This window comes from Melanaphis sacchari, unplaced genomic scaffold (assembly GCF_002803265.2).
Source record: "Melanaphis sacchari strain LSU unplaced genomic scaffold, SCAv2.0 Contig395_pilon_pilon, whole genome shotgun sequence".
NCBI lineage: Eukaryota > Metazoa > Arthropoda > Insecta > Hemiptera > Aphididae > Melanaphis > Melanaphis sacchari.
Window position 1 is genome coordinate 94,196 of NW_020271251.1, and position 21,496 is coordinate 115,691.

Below are 21,496 nucleotides of genomic sequence, written 5' to 3' on the forward strand. Positions count from 1 at the left end.
AACACGCACGCGACAGCCGTGTCCTTGTCCGGGCGGTGTGAGTGAAGAACTCATTAATACACACACACACACACACACACACACACACACATTAAGTACCGCTTTGACAGAACTCTTCGTCTGCATGAGATCTAAGACAAAAGCTTTTTAACCCTCCTTCTCGTCAAAGATCGGTGACGGCCCATGGCACACAATAGCTTGTTTGAAGTTTATGCAGAAGTACGACCGCCATAACCGCCCTTATTGCTCCGAGCAACAAGTGGTAATTCTTCTAAAAAATGCATGACACAAGAATTCCTCACATTCCATGTTAACTACTATTTTTTACTCTTATTGTTAAACCTATTATTTAATGAACGCATTTTAATATGTTGAGACTACAAAAAAATAAAAATAATAAATAAATAAATAAACTTACACAGTTATTTTAACTTTTATTAGTACTATAACGTAGTTCTATTTATTTGCTTTTGAAATATTACGGAACAGTACAAACCGTGTGCTTAACCTCGTGTTCTAAAGTATCGTTATATATTTTAAAGATTACTTATATTATTATTTTTGTATTTCGATTGAATTTCTATTTCCTCGATAATATTACATTTTGTTTTTTTATATATGTTACTATCTAATATTAAAAAATAAATGTTTTTTTTTTTTTATCAATTCATGTGGTTTAATAATATAAACAATGTAAACATTCTAAGTTTAACAAAGTAATATTTCAAAGAAATCATAATTTTCTATATTCGTTATTGAAGAATACCGATTTTACTCCAGTCATATATCTCCAAATTTAAATTTCGTTTGACTATCATTGTTTCTGTATGGTAAAAATATAAAATGTATTCATTTATATTCAATAGAACCATTAGTGTTTGTTTTATTATGGCTAATAAGACAATCGTTTTGGCTTGAAAATAAAGGTTTCGTGAGGGAAATATTTTATACTGAAAGGAAGTTACACTCGGGTAAGCTTGACAGAAGAATATAGGGTTCCACGCGGAAGCGTTCAATTTCTGTCACTTTTTAACTTCCTTCGATATAATAATGAACCATATATTATATTTACTAATGTCTTATTTTTTTTTTTTTTTTTTTTTTTTTTATATTATTATTTTTGTTCCCATCATAGAAATACATTTTTAACGCTATACCATTAAAACTCTAGATGAATTGACAAGCAATCACACCGTTTTATTTAATATTATACAGTTTACTTTTATTTATCAGTATTCATTTATATTTAAAAAATCTTAGTAGCATTTATTTATGCATAGATGATTATTTTTTCTTGTTTTTATGTTGTCGTGAGTATGAAAACTAATTTATTTACGTTGAACAATCATAGATAAAAATTTAAAATCTTCTTCATGTGTAGGTACTAGATTTAAATTTATAACCTTCAATAATATGATATATAATATATATATATATATATACTCTCCGGACGATTTAATACCAGATGTTCTAAAGGAGTGGCATGAACCTGTAGACAGATTTGTGTTAGATATATATGTGTACATAAAGTGGTTTATTGTATCTTGTAGCGACAATTAGTAGGCACATTTCTGTATTCCATTGCTATACAATCATTAAGTAGTATCAGTTTTAATATGCCTAATAATTTATCATTTTACAAATAATATATTGTGTACACAGTTGATAACCTCAACCATGATATAATCATTAATGTTTTTAATATCTCGTAAATAGGTACTTTAAGTTATATCAATACTGACTTAACATATTTTCATTAATTTACAATTTTACAAAATTTCAAACTATTAGTATTATATAATGCTTAAATGTATAGTATATTCCTGTATAGATTAAATATTATCAAATTATTTCATTGGTTAAATGTGTCACCGCCTCTCTTACTATAATATATTATGTTTAGCCATTATAAGTTATTATTTATTAATTTAATTTCTCCCTTCCAAAAAAAAATAATATATATATATTCATTTAAAAGGCCATTATTAAATAAATTTCGATTCGGATGTTTCAATAACATTTTTCTACAACCCTATTGAGCAAAGTTTACCTTTTTCATTATCCGATTGAGTATACAGATCAAACAATAGAAATCCAAAAAATATCAAAATATAATATTATTGATTAAAAAAATACGTATAACGTTGCCATTTTATTTTTATAAAATAAATATATGTCAATATTGTCGTTTTTATATTTGAAATTTATATAAAATTATTTGCAAATTACATTAAAAATATATACGTATATATCATAAGTAAATCACTTATTTTAAAATGTTATATCTCTTAATACGCATTTGGCATAAGCTATTATGGTTATATTAATTTTTTCCGTTTGATAAAACTTATATTTTTATAATCATTAATTTCAATTAACCGACTTTTTGTCATTGTTTCAATTTGAGTTTCTTATAACACCATATCTATTAAGCGTATTTGTCGGTGAGCCTTGTAGAATTGTGAATTGTAAATTCCATAAAAACTTTTAACCGCGTTTATTATTACATAAAAAATATTCTATCTATATTCATAAAAAATTGACAAAGTTACAGTCGTTTGACTTCTCAATTGGGTTGTTCAAAAATAGGGGCTGTCCTCGATCGAGTTCCTCTAGTCGTGTGTTATTTATATTCAATTCAGTTTTTATTTATTTTTCAAAGATATTCAATTGCTTTAAAACTTTTATTTTATCATTAATGTATTTATAATTTTTGATACCCTCTATTTTTATAATCAACTAATTTCATGTATTACAAGAAAATCTCGCTTTAAAAATTAATTTTGTCTTAATTTTAATTGAATAACAAGAAAAGTACAAAGTTCTGAATCCATCTGATTGCTAATACAATAAAAAATAAAAAGATTAGGCGCTATGTAAGCGATTGAAGAATATAATCTCATGTAAGATAGTCGAGACTTGTCAAAAACATTGAATTTAATGAAACAACTTCTAAAATAATATGATATGGATAATAAGCTCAATATAAGTAAATTCAACAATCAAATGAAAAAAAAAAAAAACGGAAAAAAAGAATTAGATAAAGTTTATCTCAGAAATGAAATATTGCAGTTTGTTCTCGAAGAAAAGTTACCGTTACGGCGTTTGCACGATTGCCGCGTCTAAAACTTTCATCATTAGGATTCGAGACGAGAAGTGTAGTACGGTCGTGAAAATTTTACCAGACAAGTCGGACGAAATGAACGAATGGGTTGGCTGGTGTTGGGAAATATGGAAGGACAAGATCGGACGACATATAGGCGGGGATGGGTATGGGTGAAACACTGGATAATATGATAAACATTTTATCACAGATGTTCGCTTCATAGCGATGGTGCAGACGATGCCATTAAGCTGTCACTTAACGAGACTTACTAACTTCGCTAACCACCACCAGTGCTGCGCATTATGGCATTCTTCGACGAGGAGCTACACTCGCCACGGTTAGGTTACATTTCGCTGCGTTTTACCGAACGTCGAAACGACAAATGTCCCATCGACTGTCAGTCTGTGATATTTCTGGTGATATCCCTCCCGATCACTTCATATCAAAGGCATTTTATAATTATTATTGATACTGATAAATACAGGTACTATTGTGTATAATACCTAACTATATTAAGGATAGACTCACTGAAAATCACAATTGTTTTTCAGTTAGCAGACAGACATCACGCATATTCCTATATTATAGCATGTTTTGATGCCCAATAAGCCGAATGATATGTTTTCCATCGCGATACTGGTCAAGGCCCCGCACATCACGACTGTCACCATCCCGCGCTCCTTGACAATTCCACCGGTCCATATATGTCATGTATATATGGGCCGTCTCTCGCGGCCTCTCAGTTAAGTCTGGTTTCGCGAGCTGTTTGTATGGATTATTATTTTTCATTACGATTCTATAGTATAGCATATCTCCGGTCGAATGTTTTCCGCAACCGATACTCGCCGCTGTAGTGCAGTTAGCATATTACGCGCATTTATCCACATCCACCTAACCTAGCCATCCTAGGGTAGAGTAAACGTCAAGAGTTATAGTCGTATTTTCTAAAAGTGTCCGTTATTTACAACCATAGGCGCTTATTGCACTAACCACCCGTGTATTTATTTTATTCGACGTGTTTTATATATGCGCGTGGTACCAGCTCTGTGCCGTTTCACGTATCTTGGACCATCCCCCTCCACAGTGCTCCAGTCAATATCCATTAGCCTCCCACATCACCCTCTCAAGTCGTTCTTTACCACAGTTGAGCTACTAGCCCGAGTCTCCACGCAAAGGTTAGATCATTATGTGACATGTGTGTTCGTTGTCGCTCAATAATTACGTTGTAAGTCGATCCTTGCCGCTCTATTATTCAAAAGTTATGAATCATAACATATTCTATATTTTTATTAGAAATGTTTGTACACCCAATTAACGTTAGTACCTATGGTAAGCACTAACCATACCTAATAAGTATACCATATCGTAAATTAATATATTATTTTATTATTTTGAATTATCATCATATTTTATACGTCACAATTATGCATTGTTTTTGTTTACTATTGGTGGTATGTATCCATCTGTCTCGATAGGTATCTTTCTTTTTTGCATAAGTATTCTGTTGTGATATTTTTCTATATTCCGTATTCTCCGTACAATCTCTTATCGTCAAACAGACATCGCACGGTTAGTTGCTTTACATCTCCAAAACCCGCAGTAATCAGACGCCAGCAATCGCACGTGAGCAAACCAATATACCTTGCGACATCACCCATTACGCTGTTGACTTGTTACGGCTTATCAAGTCAGGTTTTCCTTCATGCATTATATTAATACAGATAAAAATGTAATACACTTACATTGAAGATAATATAGTAGTAAATAGAGTATAAATTACATGTTTTGCGATTGAATTATTAACAAGCTAAGGTAGTAATCCCGGCATAGTATAAAACATATTTTTATTATTTACTTTATTTAACATAATAATTAGACATATGACTTGCTTTAGTCGGCTATCGTTTCAATCACAGAAGAGCCTAACTTACATTTAGTTTACTCCATATCATATCTATTATGTTTATACAAGTTATGCGTATTACGCTTATATCTATAATATGATTTGAACGTAGTATAAAAATCTGTGCATTTCTATCCCACTTTATCTAGCATTTGATATATCCGTCTCTGCGGCCTAAGATACGGTAGTAAACACTATTTGTCCAGTGATATAAAACTTAAACCTTAAACAGTTAAACTAAAATTTATATGTATAAAATAAATAATATATTCTACTATAGTCATTATTATATATATATAAATTATATTAAACATGACACAAAAAAACTGAGCGCACCGAGCACAATATTTTTATAACTTGACTATCGTAATTTTTAAGCTATAATATAGTAAATGAAATTTATTCGTACGTTGTTACAAACTTACGTCTGCCACAGACTTTTATAACACTAGACATCATATAATACTTGTATTCATGCTGACAGATTAAGTATCTCGCGTTACCATTTTTTCAGTTGGCAAACAGTCAAAATATATAGAAGTCCTCAATTTCATAATATATATATATACCTATGTATATGTACCTATATAATATAGGTTAGGTTAGATTTGTGATGTAATATACGATTTATGTATCTTTATTCTGCAACAAAATAATTTATAACGACTGATGAAAATCTTAACTGTTTCTATGATTTGTGTATAGTATAGGTACACAGATACACACTTGCACCAAAATATACACCATATATTATTATAATCGATAGTTTATGGATCGCCTGCTGTGATATGGTCTACATCTCTCCGTCGTTTTAAAAAAATACGTTGCCGGAATGAGATAACGAATATTTACACTATATTCAATAATTGGGTTAAGTATTATAATATCGATTGGTTGAATAAAACGGCATGTTGTATGTATTTAGTGTCGCACGCGAAATAAACACGAAATTGTCCCTCGTGATAGAGAAGAGGGATTACCCTGGCGCAATGCATTTGCATATTCGAAAGAGGTAACCTAACTGGGCTGTCGTTCAATTTCGAAATAATAGAAAGCTTAAAACCAGCATGACGTGACTCGCTAACATATCAGTAGCTTCTTTTTTTACAAATGTCGTTCCATAAATGATGCCTACTGGCTACTCCTCCAGTTTTTTTTTTTTCCCCGGTTGTTGTTAATTTGGTTTTTGAACCGTATACTAGCTGTAAAAAAATGCAACAGATTTTCAATTATATTGTTTTAGATATGAAATAGACAAAAGCCATTAGCTTTTTTATAACAAAAACGTCAATATATCGTTGACAAAATATGTAAAACGACCCTCCATTCAAAAGTGTTTCGAATACTGAAATTATTACATCGTTGATATTTTTTAAGTGGTTTAAATTAATATTCTCTGAAATCCCTAATTTAGGACGTATTTTCAGGCTAATTTATGGAATGCAATATAAAACTATACAATCAAATAAATAAAATATATCTGAACACCATTGACATTGTTCGAATCATTTGAAATATTTCATGCTATACGCTACGCGTGTGTACGTACGGTTATCGATCAAATAAAGATGATAAAAATAACAATACGTTACCTTTTGTTCATAATGTTTGTTAATGGCTTAAAAAATATTTGCATCATGCAATACATTTTAACATTCATGATTCTGCTTTCAATAAATAATAATTCAAATGTTTTGTCTAAACACACACGTACACACACACACACACACACACACAGATATATATATATATATACACAAATATAGTCACATGGTTTTTATTTTGAATTTATAATTTTAGTTCAATTAATATTGTTTTACAAAATTCAAGTTCTCTGCCATCACTGCAGTCATCTGATACAAAATATCTAAACATTATACAGCTGATGAGTGATTAGTAATAAAATCATATTATTTATTTTCTTTGTATGATAATATATGGAAGTTACTTGTATTGTATGAATATTATTATGTATAATTATAATCTGGGCTATAATTTCGTAAAAAAACTATACCGCTGTTGTATCCTCTTTCAATTTCTAAAAACTTAAAAGTCGATATTTCGACAATATCAATAATTATCAACAAACCAAAAGTTTTGAATATTATTCGACTCCTCTCTCGCCAACTTTCGTGACGTGCGCGCACACATAGAGTATTTATCATACGGCGCCGGGTTATAATATGCGTCTCAATGTGTATTTATTTATAGTCTGTTTTTTTTTTTTTTTTTTTTGCAACAAACCCCAAAAGGCGATTCCTCACGCGACTAAAGCATTTTTTTTTTTTTTTTTCATGATTTTTTTGTCTAAAAAGTGGGTTGGAAAAAAGTAAAATATTATTTTCCTCCTCCCATTGTTCGAGCTTTCAGAGCTTAATAGAATTCCGTTTCAGCTTTTTTGTTTTTGTTTTGTTTGTTTGTTTGGTTTTTTTTTAGCGTGAGAGCCACGCTACAGTTCCGTGTGGCTTCGCTTTTGTCAAATAAACAATAAAAAAATGTATACACATAAAAAACAGAAAAGGTTCAATAAGCCTTGCATGTTTTTAATCGTATTTCTCCGGCATTTTGCCGAGACAACGGTAAAGTATAAATGTATAAAAACCATGATAGAATTCTCTAGTGAATTATTGAAAAATATAATAAATAATAATTCCGTAAACTCGTCTTTGCGTGGCCTCTTGGATAGGAAAATCATGTAAACTACGTAGTATAACAGGACACTGGTACTATCTTCTATCATTACGTTCCTTACAGTAATACATTCCGTGATATATGAATTCGCTGTCCAATTGGTTCAGATTTATCATGATTGCATAGATTTTGTATGCGCCTCATTGGAATTCAAAGTTCTCAAAAACTTTTCGTATAATAAATTGCCGATAACAAATTGCATAACGTTACTGCGTAGTTTTTTTTCTTTTTAACAAATTTGACAGATCAAACATCCGAATAAATAATTTAACTATAACAAACCCCAGTTTTCGTTAAATTCAATCAGTATTTCATCCGAGTACCTCGTCGAGTTTCCAAGTATTTTTACCGAAGAATTTGATGTATTGTATATTCAATTTAAAAATAATCATATTCGTCTACTAATTTATTATTAATTATACCTATTAATCAATTATGAACTCTGCGCAAATAATACCAACGTCCTTGCCGGTTGATAAAATATTATGATTGTGTTATAGTATATGTCTAACTCAAATACTCGATTTCAAAAATTTACTTCGTCATTTTACCCTAGTCTCTTTATATTTAAAAACTTTAAAACCGTGTTAGTGAAAAAAAAAAGAGGAAAACTATACTTGTTTTTGGTAAATTACCTTATACAGCACAATCGCTTATCATAAGTAATCTGAATTCAGTAAATTTTATTATTTCTATTTTCCAATGGATTAATTTTGTTGAAAATCGATACAATGTAGATAATATTAATTATAGATACTTAAATAAATATTAAATCTTACATATTAATGTATTATACAAAAAAATAATAATTTTTCCACGATCGCAATTAACTATCATTTACAGACTATTTTATTTTAAATCGAGTGATTTTTTTTTAATATAATACGCTATCGTGATTATAATCTCGTCATTAGTACATACGTTTAAAATTCAACACAGAAATTATGTATTACTTGTTTGTACCATTATTGTTTTCAAATATAGGTCACTGCCATAAAAATACTTTTATTAATATTTTCCGTTTTTGTATCTCTTTTAGAATTTAATAAGTTTAGTTATACGATAGTGAAGTTAATGAAAATTTATCGCCTTGAATTTGTCTGAGTTTCATGCAAACCGGAAGAATAAAATGTTCGGTTATGAATCGCGTTTTACGATAAAGTTACCGGGTCTGGAGCGGTGGCAGTAGTATTGGCTTGGCTATTGTGTTGAGTTGTTGTTTTCAAGACACATAAATTACATGGGTAAAACACTATTAGCCGAAGTGAGGGCGGCGAGCATTAGGAATAGTTCAAAATCATATGATAATATATATGTGTATACCTATATGCATATACAATGTACAATATACAATATAAATAATGTGTATATATATTATATATTGTTAATGTATAACGACAACGACGTTTACACCCGAGTATATTTTACACTCAAAACAGATACACCACGCATTTCCCGTTGTTATCGCGTGATTTACGCGATACGTGTATAACCGCTGTCTAAAAACCAAAGAATAATAATTCGGAATAACGGAGATCCCTACGAAAATTTATCGTCTTCTAATAAATTGAAACGTTTAACCGTATATACCATTCACTTTTCGCTGTCACCATAAGCGACCGTGTGTGTATATGTGTGAGTTTTGAGTGTTAACTTACAGAAGTGCTCGCTAGTTTCAAACTCATTCTACTTGAATTATTAAGCTAGAAATTTATGTCGCTTTCCGTGCAAATTCGCTACTCGGCCCGTCAATCAAACCGGTGCTTAGGTTGACACGTATACAGTCGTGTTTTGTTTTAATTTTTATAATTTTTAATTTATATAGTCTTACATATCTGTAGTAAGTTGCTCATACAATTTCGGATTGTTGTCAATTTATATTTTACAGTGTCACGTTATATCTTTTAATTACAGTTATGACCTGTCACAACATTTCTAGATACTCCCGTGTAGTTAAGTATAAGATATTTACGAAAATACAACGATATAAACTTATTAACTTATAACACATTATTCTTAGAAGTCAAACGGAAATCGCATTCAATTTGAACAACAGAAAAATTCAATTATTTATTTTTTTTTTTTTGATTATCTGTTTTCTATTGAAATAATTTTTTTTTTTATCTACTAAATTTCCATACTAGTAATTGTGTTTGACGAATAATAATTTTGACATGTTGTACACAACTAAAACTAGCTGTTTTATCAGTTCTGTAAAAACTTTAAAGGGTATTGAAACAAAAACATATATATATATTAAAAATACAAATCAATTTTTTTTAAATTAAATTTCATTTGCATCTATAATCTATTATTATATTATTTATTTTATATTTAATTTTAATTTTTCATCATCTATTTTATGAAGTAAGCGTTACATGTTCATTCAAAATATACATTTTTAAACTTTTTTTATCGGATTACCGGAAATTCCTTCCACACAATGCTTCCAACAAAAATAAAATACGTTTTATATGATAGTACAACCACTACTACTACGTGAATAACCCTAAATAATGTACTTTGTAATCCTTCTAATGATGAAATCTACTATTGATACGATGCTATATGCAATTACATCATAATTTTTCCTATTAATCAGAATTGCTATTGTGTTACCTACACCAAACAGTAATTAAATACAACTATTTTTCATCCCCCGCATGGTCATCCATTCATTAAATATAAACATTCTCATTGATCGTGCCCTTTGAACCAGAGCAATTTATTTAATGCTCGTGTTTTGATCTATTACCCCTCACAAATGCTTATAATTTATTCACATTCTGCAAATTCTGAAGAACACTCCTTGTGGAAAAAAATGAATTAAGCACATCAAATGTGTACACGGTTGTTTTTTTCTCGTTCCAAGTTGAATGTCATTAACGATAATTGTTTGGAGCTACCTAAATAAAACCGTACTTAAAATTACAAGTTGCTAGGGTATCCTATAATGGCTACTGTTTAAACGTACCAATTGTATTTCATGTATTTTACATACATAAAAATCAAAAAAGTCGTCTCCTCCGGTATTTGTAGCGTAATTTTATTTTGTTTTTTTTTTTTATTATTATTATTATACTCACACCAAAGTCATAATGCACATCGATAAATTGATGACATATGTTATTATTTGTAATTATAGTATTTCGCTAAATGTTATAGCAACAGCTCTGGAGAAAAATTTAAAAATTTGGAACTATTTTAAGTACGCGAATGAAATGTTCGTTTAAGAAAACTTAAAAAGCCACTTTGGCTTTTTTCTAAATTATCTTTAATTTATAAATTGTCATGTTTTTTTTTTTTTTTTTTTTTTTTTAACGTAACATTATGTACTTGAAAGACAACTGTTTTCCCCAAATTGCCGACAAATTTCATAAAAATGAAATGTGTTTTAAGAATTTTGCAAGTTTCATAAATTAATTTTGAAAACCGAGGATAGAATGAAATATATCAATGATAATAGTAACACGTTTAATAATTTTAATATATTTAACGCTCTAGTGCACCTATTAAAGTAATTATTATTGCTTATATAATATATTCAATCTTTATTTTTTTATTAAACAAACAAATTCATTTATCATTTAAAGTTTAGTATTCAATATGTATTAGTATTCGATTTTTTGATTAATAAATTCTATAATTTTTTCTCAAATCTCGACAGTCAATTATTTATTTATTTTCAAAACCACTGTAGTGTTAATATTTTTATACATTAATTTGATTAACTTTATTTTGCCAATATTATTACTATCATACATCTCCCTTCTCTTGACCACTGATAAATGTTGGCATACTGGCATTGTTTAATTTAATAGAATCTCATTATTAAAATTAAAATAATCATTTTATACATACTCTTAAACACCCGTACATTATATGTTATTTATTTTTTTCTTTCGATGTTTCATTAATTTATTAATATTATCATTTTTCTCATTTTATAGTTGAGGAACTGTTATGTTTGGCCACATGGAAAGACGGATCGACAAAGTACATGATCGGTAAGCTAGAACATACACCTACGTCGTCGGATGAAGAAAAGTATCGGTGCTTTGTAGTGGGCAAATCGATGGGTGGTACGTTCGATATGGCCCAGTCAGGCGATGCAACGTGTAATGGTATGTCGTCGCCCACTGATGGGTCAAGAACTATGAAGTTTGTCAGAGGTAAGTTGAAAGCAACCGTGTACACACTCTCTCTCATTATCAAATCCATTCTATTTCATTATCCTCATTGTTATGCATCCGATGAAATTTCCTTTAGTTATAGTGCTCGTTTATAATTTATAATATCAGGTTTAATTCTATATTATGATTTTATTTAGTATTGTATATTTTTTATTCAACGTATCTAACAATCAGTTATTTTCAAATTGGTATTGCAGTTTATTGTATCGGTGTTTGAACAAAATTGTTCAAAACCCAACTACGTGGAAATTTAAATATCTTAAAATTCTATCACGTTTCTTGATTTTGAACAGATCGAAAAGCAATTCTATTTTAGATTATAATTTGAGTGAGGAGTGTATTTTTCAAAGAATTTAAAATGTATGTAATCAAATGGATCACAGTAAAAGTTTTCAATTTCTCTGAAAATACAAGTACAATATACTTGAAATAACATTTTTTTTTTAATGTGCATTGATTAAAAAAAAAAAAAAAAAAAAACAGTTATATTTCTCGTAAATTTATTATGAATTTAAATTTAGAACACTACTACATACAACTTATTTTAATTATTGTTCATGCGTAATTATGTAATTTGTTTGAAATTTATGATCAATCATAGAATTTAACGTAGCTTATAAAACAATTTAAGTTATAATTAACTTACAATAAACCATTTAAAAGTTTAATTATAATGAAATGTATTCGTTTTGTTTTTTATTAAATTGAAAATTTCTTATTTTAAATCAAGACTTTAAATTTAAATGTAAAGTTATTCATTTGATATAAAACCCTATTTAATTTATTTTAAACTTTTACTCATGTTAATAATAATAACGCTTACATTTTGAATAATGTCAAAAACACTAACTATTTAATTTCACATCGATGCAATCTTCATATTTGATGAATTATCTATAAGGTTAATAGTTATGTATATAATTAAAATAAAACAATATATCATATACTAATGTAGGAACTAAGAGATCAATGTCTGTACTAAGTATTAGCAATGGTTTTTCCTTCTAATGTTTTACATACAAATAGTCTGTTTTAAAGAATATTTTCAAAAAAATCATTAAATATAAGGAATACGTATGTAAATATAATTAAATATTTAATCTATTTTATATTACTGTTATATTATTTACACCATGGAAATAAATTTGTGAAAAACTAAAATATTATTCATTTGAAAAAAGTATTAAATTAAATAAGTAATAGGTACCATTCAATTAATAAGTTTGGCATGTATCTATAGGTACTTCAAAATAAAATGAATAATATAATTTTTAAAAGGTAAGTTGTATATATATAAGTAATAAAATATATTTTTCGGTTTTGTTTTGATTTATTTATTCGACTCGTGTACATACAATATTTTACCAGCCTTATGATTTGATGTATACGTCATAGCGCGTGTAATCGTGACACGAAAGTCTCATCGAATGGTAGTTTATAATAGTCTTAAAACTTCGCCTAACCCAAGTGTAATGTTATTTTAAGGTGTATACCTCAGGGGTGCGTCATACTTACTAATGTCTTGGGGAAAAAAAAAAAACTTTGTGATTTATGACGCCCTCAAAACCGAGTGTCGCACGACTGTTAAAAAGTTTTCTTTGAAGTAACTTTTAAACCATAACTAATGTCTGGCAAATTAATTCTTTCAAAGAACAATAATATTAAACTTCCAAATAGGGTTTATATTGTGGCAGAAAAATATGATACTTAAAATAATGTATTTTATAACCCTTTTGTCTTATGGTAAGCATATTTAAGAAGTGAAAAAGTTTTTGTTTTAATTGATTTCAAAGCAATTAAAAGTCATTGAAAATAATTAACATCAAACCACCTCCACTACTTGTTGCCCGATCGAAGTTTCCCATTCGAAGCAAATTTCTTTGAATTGTGATTGTATAGTCATGTTTGATTTACACTTTTTTTTTTTCCAATTATATAATACGGTTTTTTTTTTTTTTTTTTACTATTAAACTTACTTTCTATTTATATAACAAAATATTCATAATGATACGACTGATTGAATTTCTTATTCTACGTATGATGAACCCGTAATATAGGGGATACGTTGGTTTTTATTATAATACACAGTCGAGCTTGCTAAAACAAAACGCATATCCAGTCGTAATAAAACAAAAGTGCTTGAAATGAAAAAAATCTATATTGTAAATAATATATATATATACGAGTACAAACATAATCTATAACTACGAGTCCCTGATAAGCATCCTTAGAGATGTCGTAAACTTTACAAGGTAACAGCAGCGGCGGTTGTCTCTTTTCAATATATTTTCATGTTTCTCGATAAAAACTTATATTTAATTTATGAACGCTATAGAAGTTTATGTAGTACTGTATTTGAACGTAAATAGTTGGAAAAATTGGTTTTTGCGATGACGAGTCCGAGCGTACACGATTATATTTATGTATATAATATATATGTATTGTGTTATGTTTGTTATACATGTACATATTTAACATGTAGGCATTTGTCAAAAATAGAATTATATTATATATACCTACGTCAAAGTGAGTACTGCGGCTGTATATTCATTGGTTATCGTATTTTCCAAGCACAAACTTATGAGTTACAGAAGTGAATATGAATTGCCCGAAGATTTTTTGATTTTTATTTTAGACACGTATCGTTTGCGAAAATCTGTCCACCGCCGCGTAGATTTTAGATTAGAAACCCTGTCGGTCGGTTACTATTCTGTGCAACCGGCGGCGCTTATGTACTATTTTTATTTGGCGCGCGCGTGTACTGCCGATTCCAACTATGAAATTTCGCGTATCGACTTTATCCTGCTCTCCTTTATTCGCGTTTCCGACCAGATACACGTGTGTGGATGTGTGTGTGTGTGTGTGTGTGTGTGTGTGTGTGTGTGTGTGTGTGTGTAAGGGAATAAGGTTTTATAGTTACACTCTTTGTAATTACATAGAATAATATACATATTATTTTAGAATATCACAAAGGCGATTTTTTTGTGAACTGTGGAACTTGGTCTCTTTTTAACTAGACGTTAAAATTAAAAAAATATTTAATAATAATTTACTGGATTAAGTTTAGGTTTTAATATGTAATATTAATTTATTTCGATGATTTTTATAAATTAAACTTGTCAATTTTTACCACGTGAGGGTTATCACGTATTGTATGACGTATAGGTAGGTAGGTAGGTAGAAATGTAAACCTATTAGCTAATTTTCAACTTAGTAATGTTAAGTACAAATCAAATTGTATTTTATCTAATAAGATAAAACGATGAAATTTTCAAACAACTTTTTGATTAGCATTTTCTCGGTGCTCGTTTTCATCACAACTTCAGCAAATGATTTTTTTTTATGCGTGAATAATAAAACTACGATGTCACGGCGCAAACGATAGACAATTTAACTACATCAGTTTCATAGTTCTATTTTTGCGGTATCTCATAACAGTCATAACTCATCCATAACAATGATATTTTTAACACTATGATGTAATGTGATACAACCATAATAATAATAGTAATAATAACAATGATAACCGCTCTATCATATAGTAATGAGATTGTTACGTCATTATGCCAAGATCTATTTTTTTAAATAAATCTAAGACCCATAATAATTTTTACTGTGATGTCATTAATTTAATTATTTGTTTATGATTAATTTTAAAAATAAAAATATAACTAATTTTCAAAAAGTTTTTTCCAATTCTTTTTATATTTTTAATATTATTGCTTTTTGTAGCTTAAGCAATTTCAAACACTCAAGTGATGTAGGTTCATCTACTTATCTATTTATTTCAAATTCTAGTAAAAAACTAACGGCGCAAAAAGAAGTTCAACTTTATCTGATAACTTGATTTGAATTACTTTTTCTGTCAAAAACTTTCAACTGAACATTACTCTTTTATCAATATTGTGAAGTTATTTTCAACTAAACTGAGTTAATTACTTTTCTATTTTATAAAGTTAGACATGTATCCTTAATTCATATAACTCAAAATATAGATTTAAAAGAAAAAAAATAGTAGGTACTTGTCGCTATCGGAGGATTAGTTGATGTAATAATAATCGACTGCCGAGCCACCAATGTCGAAACACAGTGTATAATAATTTAATATGAATTGTAATATAATATAACATGAGATAAATTACGCATGCCGTGCTTCGATATGGTATTTATTATATACTATGACCGCCGCCAGTGAATGGAAAGTCATAATTATTATTAAAATCGCTGCCACCGGTACACGAATATATACAAATACACGTACATAAACGCGTACGGTTAGAACTTAAAACTTGCAGTTAATTAGAGATCCAATGTATTCACACACCACCCTATCAGCGCTCATTGTTATATTGTATAGATGTACATCACGGGGCTAATATAAAATATTATTCAAGTTTTATATAATATCTATATTATATTTACAGGTAATATTGCAGGTAATAAAGTGACCGGATATCATTTTCGTACGTTTTTCCGATACCATATTTTGTAATAAAATTATTATAAATAGATCAGTATTTGTGCACTCAAATAGCATGAGTACTATGATGATATTCATCTACAGCATTCGCGGCGTGATTATCATTCAAACACATAACACGTGTCGACTTTACTTTGCTTATACCGTGTTTTTCATACTAAACGATACGCTATCGGGTCGGTCAACCCAGATAAGTTAGAACAAACGTTCTACTGCCTACAACGAAATGCTTGGTGAGCGTAAATCGTATTTACTATGATAAAATAAGTATTACGTATTACTGAATGGCACAAGTGCAGTGTGACTGATAACCTACCAAACATCCATATCTAAATAATGGGATAACGCCTCAACACTACCTGATAGCGATGGTCATCTATAAAAATGCTTATAAGTTAATTAATTTTTGCGTGCAAAAATCAATTGATATTAATAAAATATATTTTGAATTCCACTGGTAGTTGTATAAAAACTTAAAGCATAAACATTCTGATTGATTCATTTATCCAAATTATTCTAGGCAACTGAAAAATATTTTTTTTATTTTTTTTATTTCGACTATAACCGCTATACCCTCTACCTTATACGAGTTTGACCCCTACCTCACCAATTGGCTTATACGTAATTTTTAAATGATTCAGTTACATATCATAGCTATTTATGTATTACTTATTAGTTTTAGTAATCCACAAAGTAAACAGCGTCTATATATAATTTATTATTTTCATAATTTATAGTACAATAACTATAAAAAAATAAATAATTACTTAAAAACTTGTAAAAACCGATTTACCGATTATATTTTATTCGATAAAAATAAATGATTTAGTATAAAATATGCTTATTGCTTATATTATATTTATATCAAAAATTAAACTATATTATTTTTCTAAATTTTTTGCGTTAATTTATTAGCATTGTTATTTATTGAATCCGTCAAAAATAAATATTTTTATGCATATTTTGCGTTAAATTATTATTAATATTATTGATTGAATCCGTCAAAAATATATTTTACGACTAGTGTAATTATACACTGCACCCCTCACCATTTAAACAACGGGATGTTAACGAACAAAAACCCACTGCGTCTATTCTATAATGGTTAATATGCATAATATACATATATATCGGTATCAAATTGAATACGAATGTCAACGTTTGTCGACTCTATCCATCACTATATATTAATTATTATTATTATTACTATTACTATGTGTAACAAAACCACTCATCGAATTTTTCCTCAGGGGTTCTTAACCTGTTCTAAAATATAAATTATGACCACGAATCACTCTCTCCGCTAAAAAGTAATAATTGTATTTTGATTGTTATTTAGTATTTAACATGATTTAGTTTTTATCGTAATCCATTTGTAGAAAATCCTAACTACTAGAGGTATAATTACATATAGTGAACGGTATCAAAAATGTCATTTCAGTTTTAAAAATATCAATACATATAAAAAATTTGATCAATTTTTTTTATTTTAAAAGTTTCTATATTTGAATATGCAAAACTTAAGAACCCTCACACTTACTGATTAAATTATAAAAATCAACATTTTACAAAATCTACTAAGCAGTGTACTCGTACTATATATAGGCACTTACTCAATGTTCAAAATAAAGAAACTATTAGTATTAATTATTGTCTGATTGAAGTGGCAGTTATTACAATTTAAAACATATTAACATTTAAAAATAACTTACGTGCAGCACAAAATTAATGCATGCTTAGTACATTTTGTAAAAGAGTACTTAAATTTAAATGTGTACAGCTAATAATTACAAAACAAAAAATTCAAAATCATATTTTGCTATAGACTGTATAATTTAAATATGTCATCTTCTTTAAGTACAAATAATTAATATTCTGTTGACATGATTCAACATTATTTGTTCATGATGAAATATTTTTTTCTCCGTCTTCTTCATTCTCTATATACCATATATTATATACGCCGATGTATGCAATACTAAATATATTATGTACCTTATACTTGTATAATGCTCAAGATCACCACACGACGTGTTCTCCCTTTTCATGTCCAAAAAAACTCGCATGCGACCCTCTTTTGTCTTTTTTCCCCATTGAAATTATCTTTTTTATTTTTTTAATGTCCCTAAACCCTGGATATAGATGTATTTTTTCATCTTCATATCATTGTATGTTTGTATAAGGTAACAATTTTTTTTCTTCTCAATTATTAAGCTAAACACGCACGTACGTATTTTACCGTTTATAACTCCATTAGTTTATTGCTAAAATAAATATAATTTTATACGTCGAGACCGGTCGGAGAGAAAAGAAAAGAGCTACGTGAAATTTTCTCAATATAATTTTCGTATAGTTTGCACGTAATCCATGAAAAACGTACTACCTACAACTACGTTCCGAGTGAACATTTAGAAAAGGGTCGAATTCGATTAATCGTTTTCCGATACTTTTAGGTGTATTTCTGGTATCGGATTCAATCTTAATTTGTTTTATCAAAACAACTAAACACAATGAGATGGTGCTAGTTGTTTACATCTAATTTTATTCTGAATATTGTAACAAACATTTGCAGTTTTGTAAATCATGTTTTATTTCATTGAAAAAAATCAATTTTTAATCGTACCTACCTTATATTATTGTATAAATTAATTATACATTTTGAATATATTATATTATAGTTGTAAATACGTAAACCATATCAAAGTATGCATTTTATTTTGTATCGCAATATCACTTAATCTAAATATAAATATGAAATAAATATTATGAAATCGTAATAAAATTACATTTACTTTTGAGAATAAATATAAATAAAATTTCATTCTTAGTTTTAAAATATTTATTTTTTTTTTTTTTTTAAAGTTTATAATCACATGTTTTTGTTCACTAACAAAGTGAATAAAAAATTAATTTACATAAACCTTCTTATTTATTATTAATTCTTATACTCTTTAATATTAAAAGTTTTTAAAATATCTTAATACAATTTACATTCATTATTTTGTAATGAAAAATTGATATTAAAATGTTATAGTACCAGGGAAGTTTTTCAAAGAATTTTAGTAATTTATTTTTATTTTTAATAATGTAAATAGTAAAATTCGTTTAATATTAACTTAAACTTGAATTTCATTTATTAATTTCTCAAGAAGCTTGAACAAAACCATCAACTACTTAGATAATACACAGACTTTTTTTAATATTGTTGATTGAAATTTCTTTTATCTACTACAACCCCCACCGTTTAACGGTGAACTCTACAGTTTTCTCGTCTTTACGTAGCAAGGAATTGTAATGTTAAAATAAATACAAATGGAGTAGAAAAATAATTGTAACAAAAACATATTTTATTTAATTAAAATAAAAGTCATGTAATATTTTTTATAATATATTATGCAAGTATATCGGATGATATTTTAATATGTTCATTAATATTCAAATATGTACACGTTTACTCAGGTATTTTCAGCGCAAACAACATCTAAATTAATAAAATAATAGCATTAAAATGATTAATATTCACGGACATTTATGAGTCGCAATTTATGCGTATTTCTTTTTTACTACACAACTTGGTTAATTACAATTGCCGATTAATATTGTGTCAAAAAAAGCTATAATAACCGGAGCCAAACCGTAAAACCGACATTAAACCCCCTCGGCCTTTCCTGATTCGCCATGTCCCCTTTATAATGGCATACAAGGGGAGTAAAAGTATATTGCTAAAGCCGTGAAAACATTTTATTTTGTTTTTATGGTTGTGACATGGTTGTCGCATAGGTTTTACGATGTGAGCCTGAAAAATCTTGCTATAAGAGATATATCAATTTATTAAAAAAAAATCAATTAATATAACCAGCTATTATATTGGATTCTTTTAATTTTCTTTACAGGAAATGGCGAAAGACCATTGTTGGATTTTCCGGCAGACTCCTAGTTTTTAACAATCACTTTAGAGGATAAGAAAAAAAGGGTAGCTGTTTAAATTTCAATAAACATGGTTCTCGATTCGTTAGTTCGTTTTTCACTGAGGGTTCTTTGGGGGAAAAAAGCAGTTTTAGCACTTTTTTTCGACTAGGGTATATTGTAATAGGAATGCGTGTTCTTCTCGTTTTCCACTTCAACATCTCTAACGCAAGTTATATAGTCACAATAAAAAAGACGACAATACTTTTTTTTATTTTTAATCTCCGAAACTTAACATATTCTCGAGGACCGTTTATGTAAAATATCTCGAAATGTGCGTCATCATGACATTATTTATTGGCCCGTCCAGGAAATGGACGTTTCAAGTGCCTATACTCGGAAAAAAAGCCATTTTTGTTGGCCGTACTGCATAAAATATCTCTTAAAAAAAAAAAAATCAACATCCTATTTTATATAATTTGTTTGCGTGATTTAAGTATTTAACTTTTACTTATTTGATTGGATTCCTTTAAACATTGTCTTCTTTGATATCGTCAACATTTCAATAAAATCCGGCATACAAAATGAGCAAGTTTCGAAAACGTTTAGTTTAATAAAATGGTTCTTATTTTTTGTTGTAAAGCTGCTAGACAATTACATTATCGATCGATTTAATATTGCCTAAACACACCGTCATTCTGTATATCATCGATACGCTATGTGTTAAATTATATGAATAATATAAATGGGTAATGGTGGTTCGTCGTCCCCCGGTGTTTTGCACCCATCAATACCAATCCTTTAGGATATAAACAATATATATATATATATATAAAGACATTGTAGGTATATTAATTAACAGTTAATTAAACCCATATCTTTTAAACGTCTGTATATAAGGCAAGGCTGTATTATGTAATATAATGTCTGTGAACATTTCGGCGACAGTGTGTTCAATAGGTATTTATACATTATATATCTACACATATATGATAATATACGTATGCACGACCGTGTATACTGTTTAATGTGGCAATCCGAAACAATTTACCGCCGCCGACTTGTAAACGACCGTGTTTGTCAGCATATGGCCCCCTCCGATATCGATTTCCCGGGAAAGAATGATTGTTAGCTTTCGACATAGTGACGGACGGACGAAAACGGTAGTGCGGTGTAATGCGCGGAAGACGGTATATACACCTATGTGTATATAAGTA

The 21,496-nt window shown here is 28.6% G+C and overlaps 1 protein-coding gene across 1 annotated transcript in view; it reads left to right on the forward strand.

The window, feature by feature from the left end:
- LOC112597226 overlaps window positions 1-21,496 on the forward strand; it is a 127,823-nt gene that overhangs the window by 86,239 nt on the left and 20,088 nt on the right. Inside the window, exon 7 of the mRNA XM_025343190.1 lies at window positions 11,651-11,872. Coding sequence (XP_025198975.1) covers window positions 11,651-11,872 — 222 coding nt within the window. The remainder of the gene's footprint in view (window positions 1-11,650; window positions 11,873-21,496) is intronic.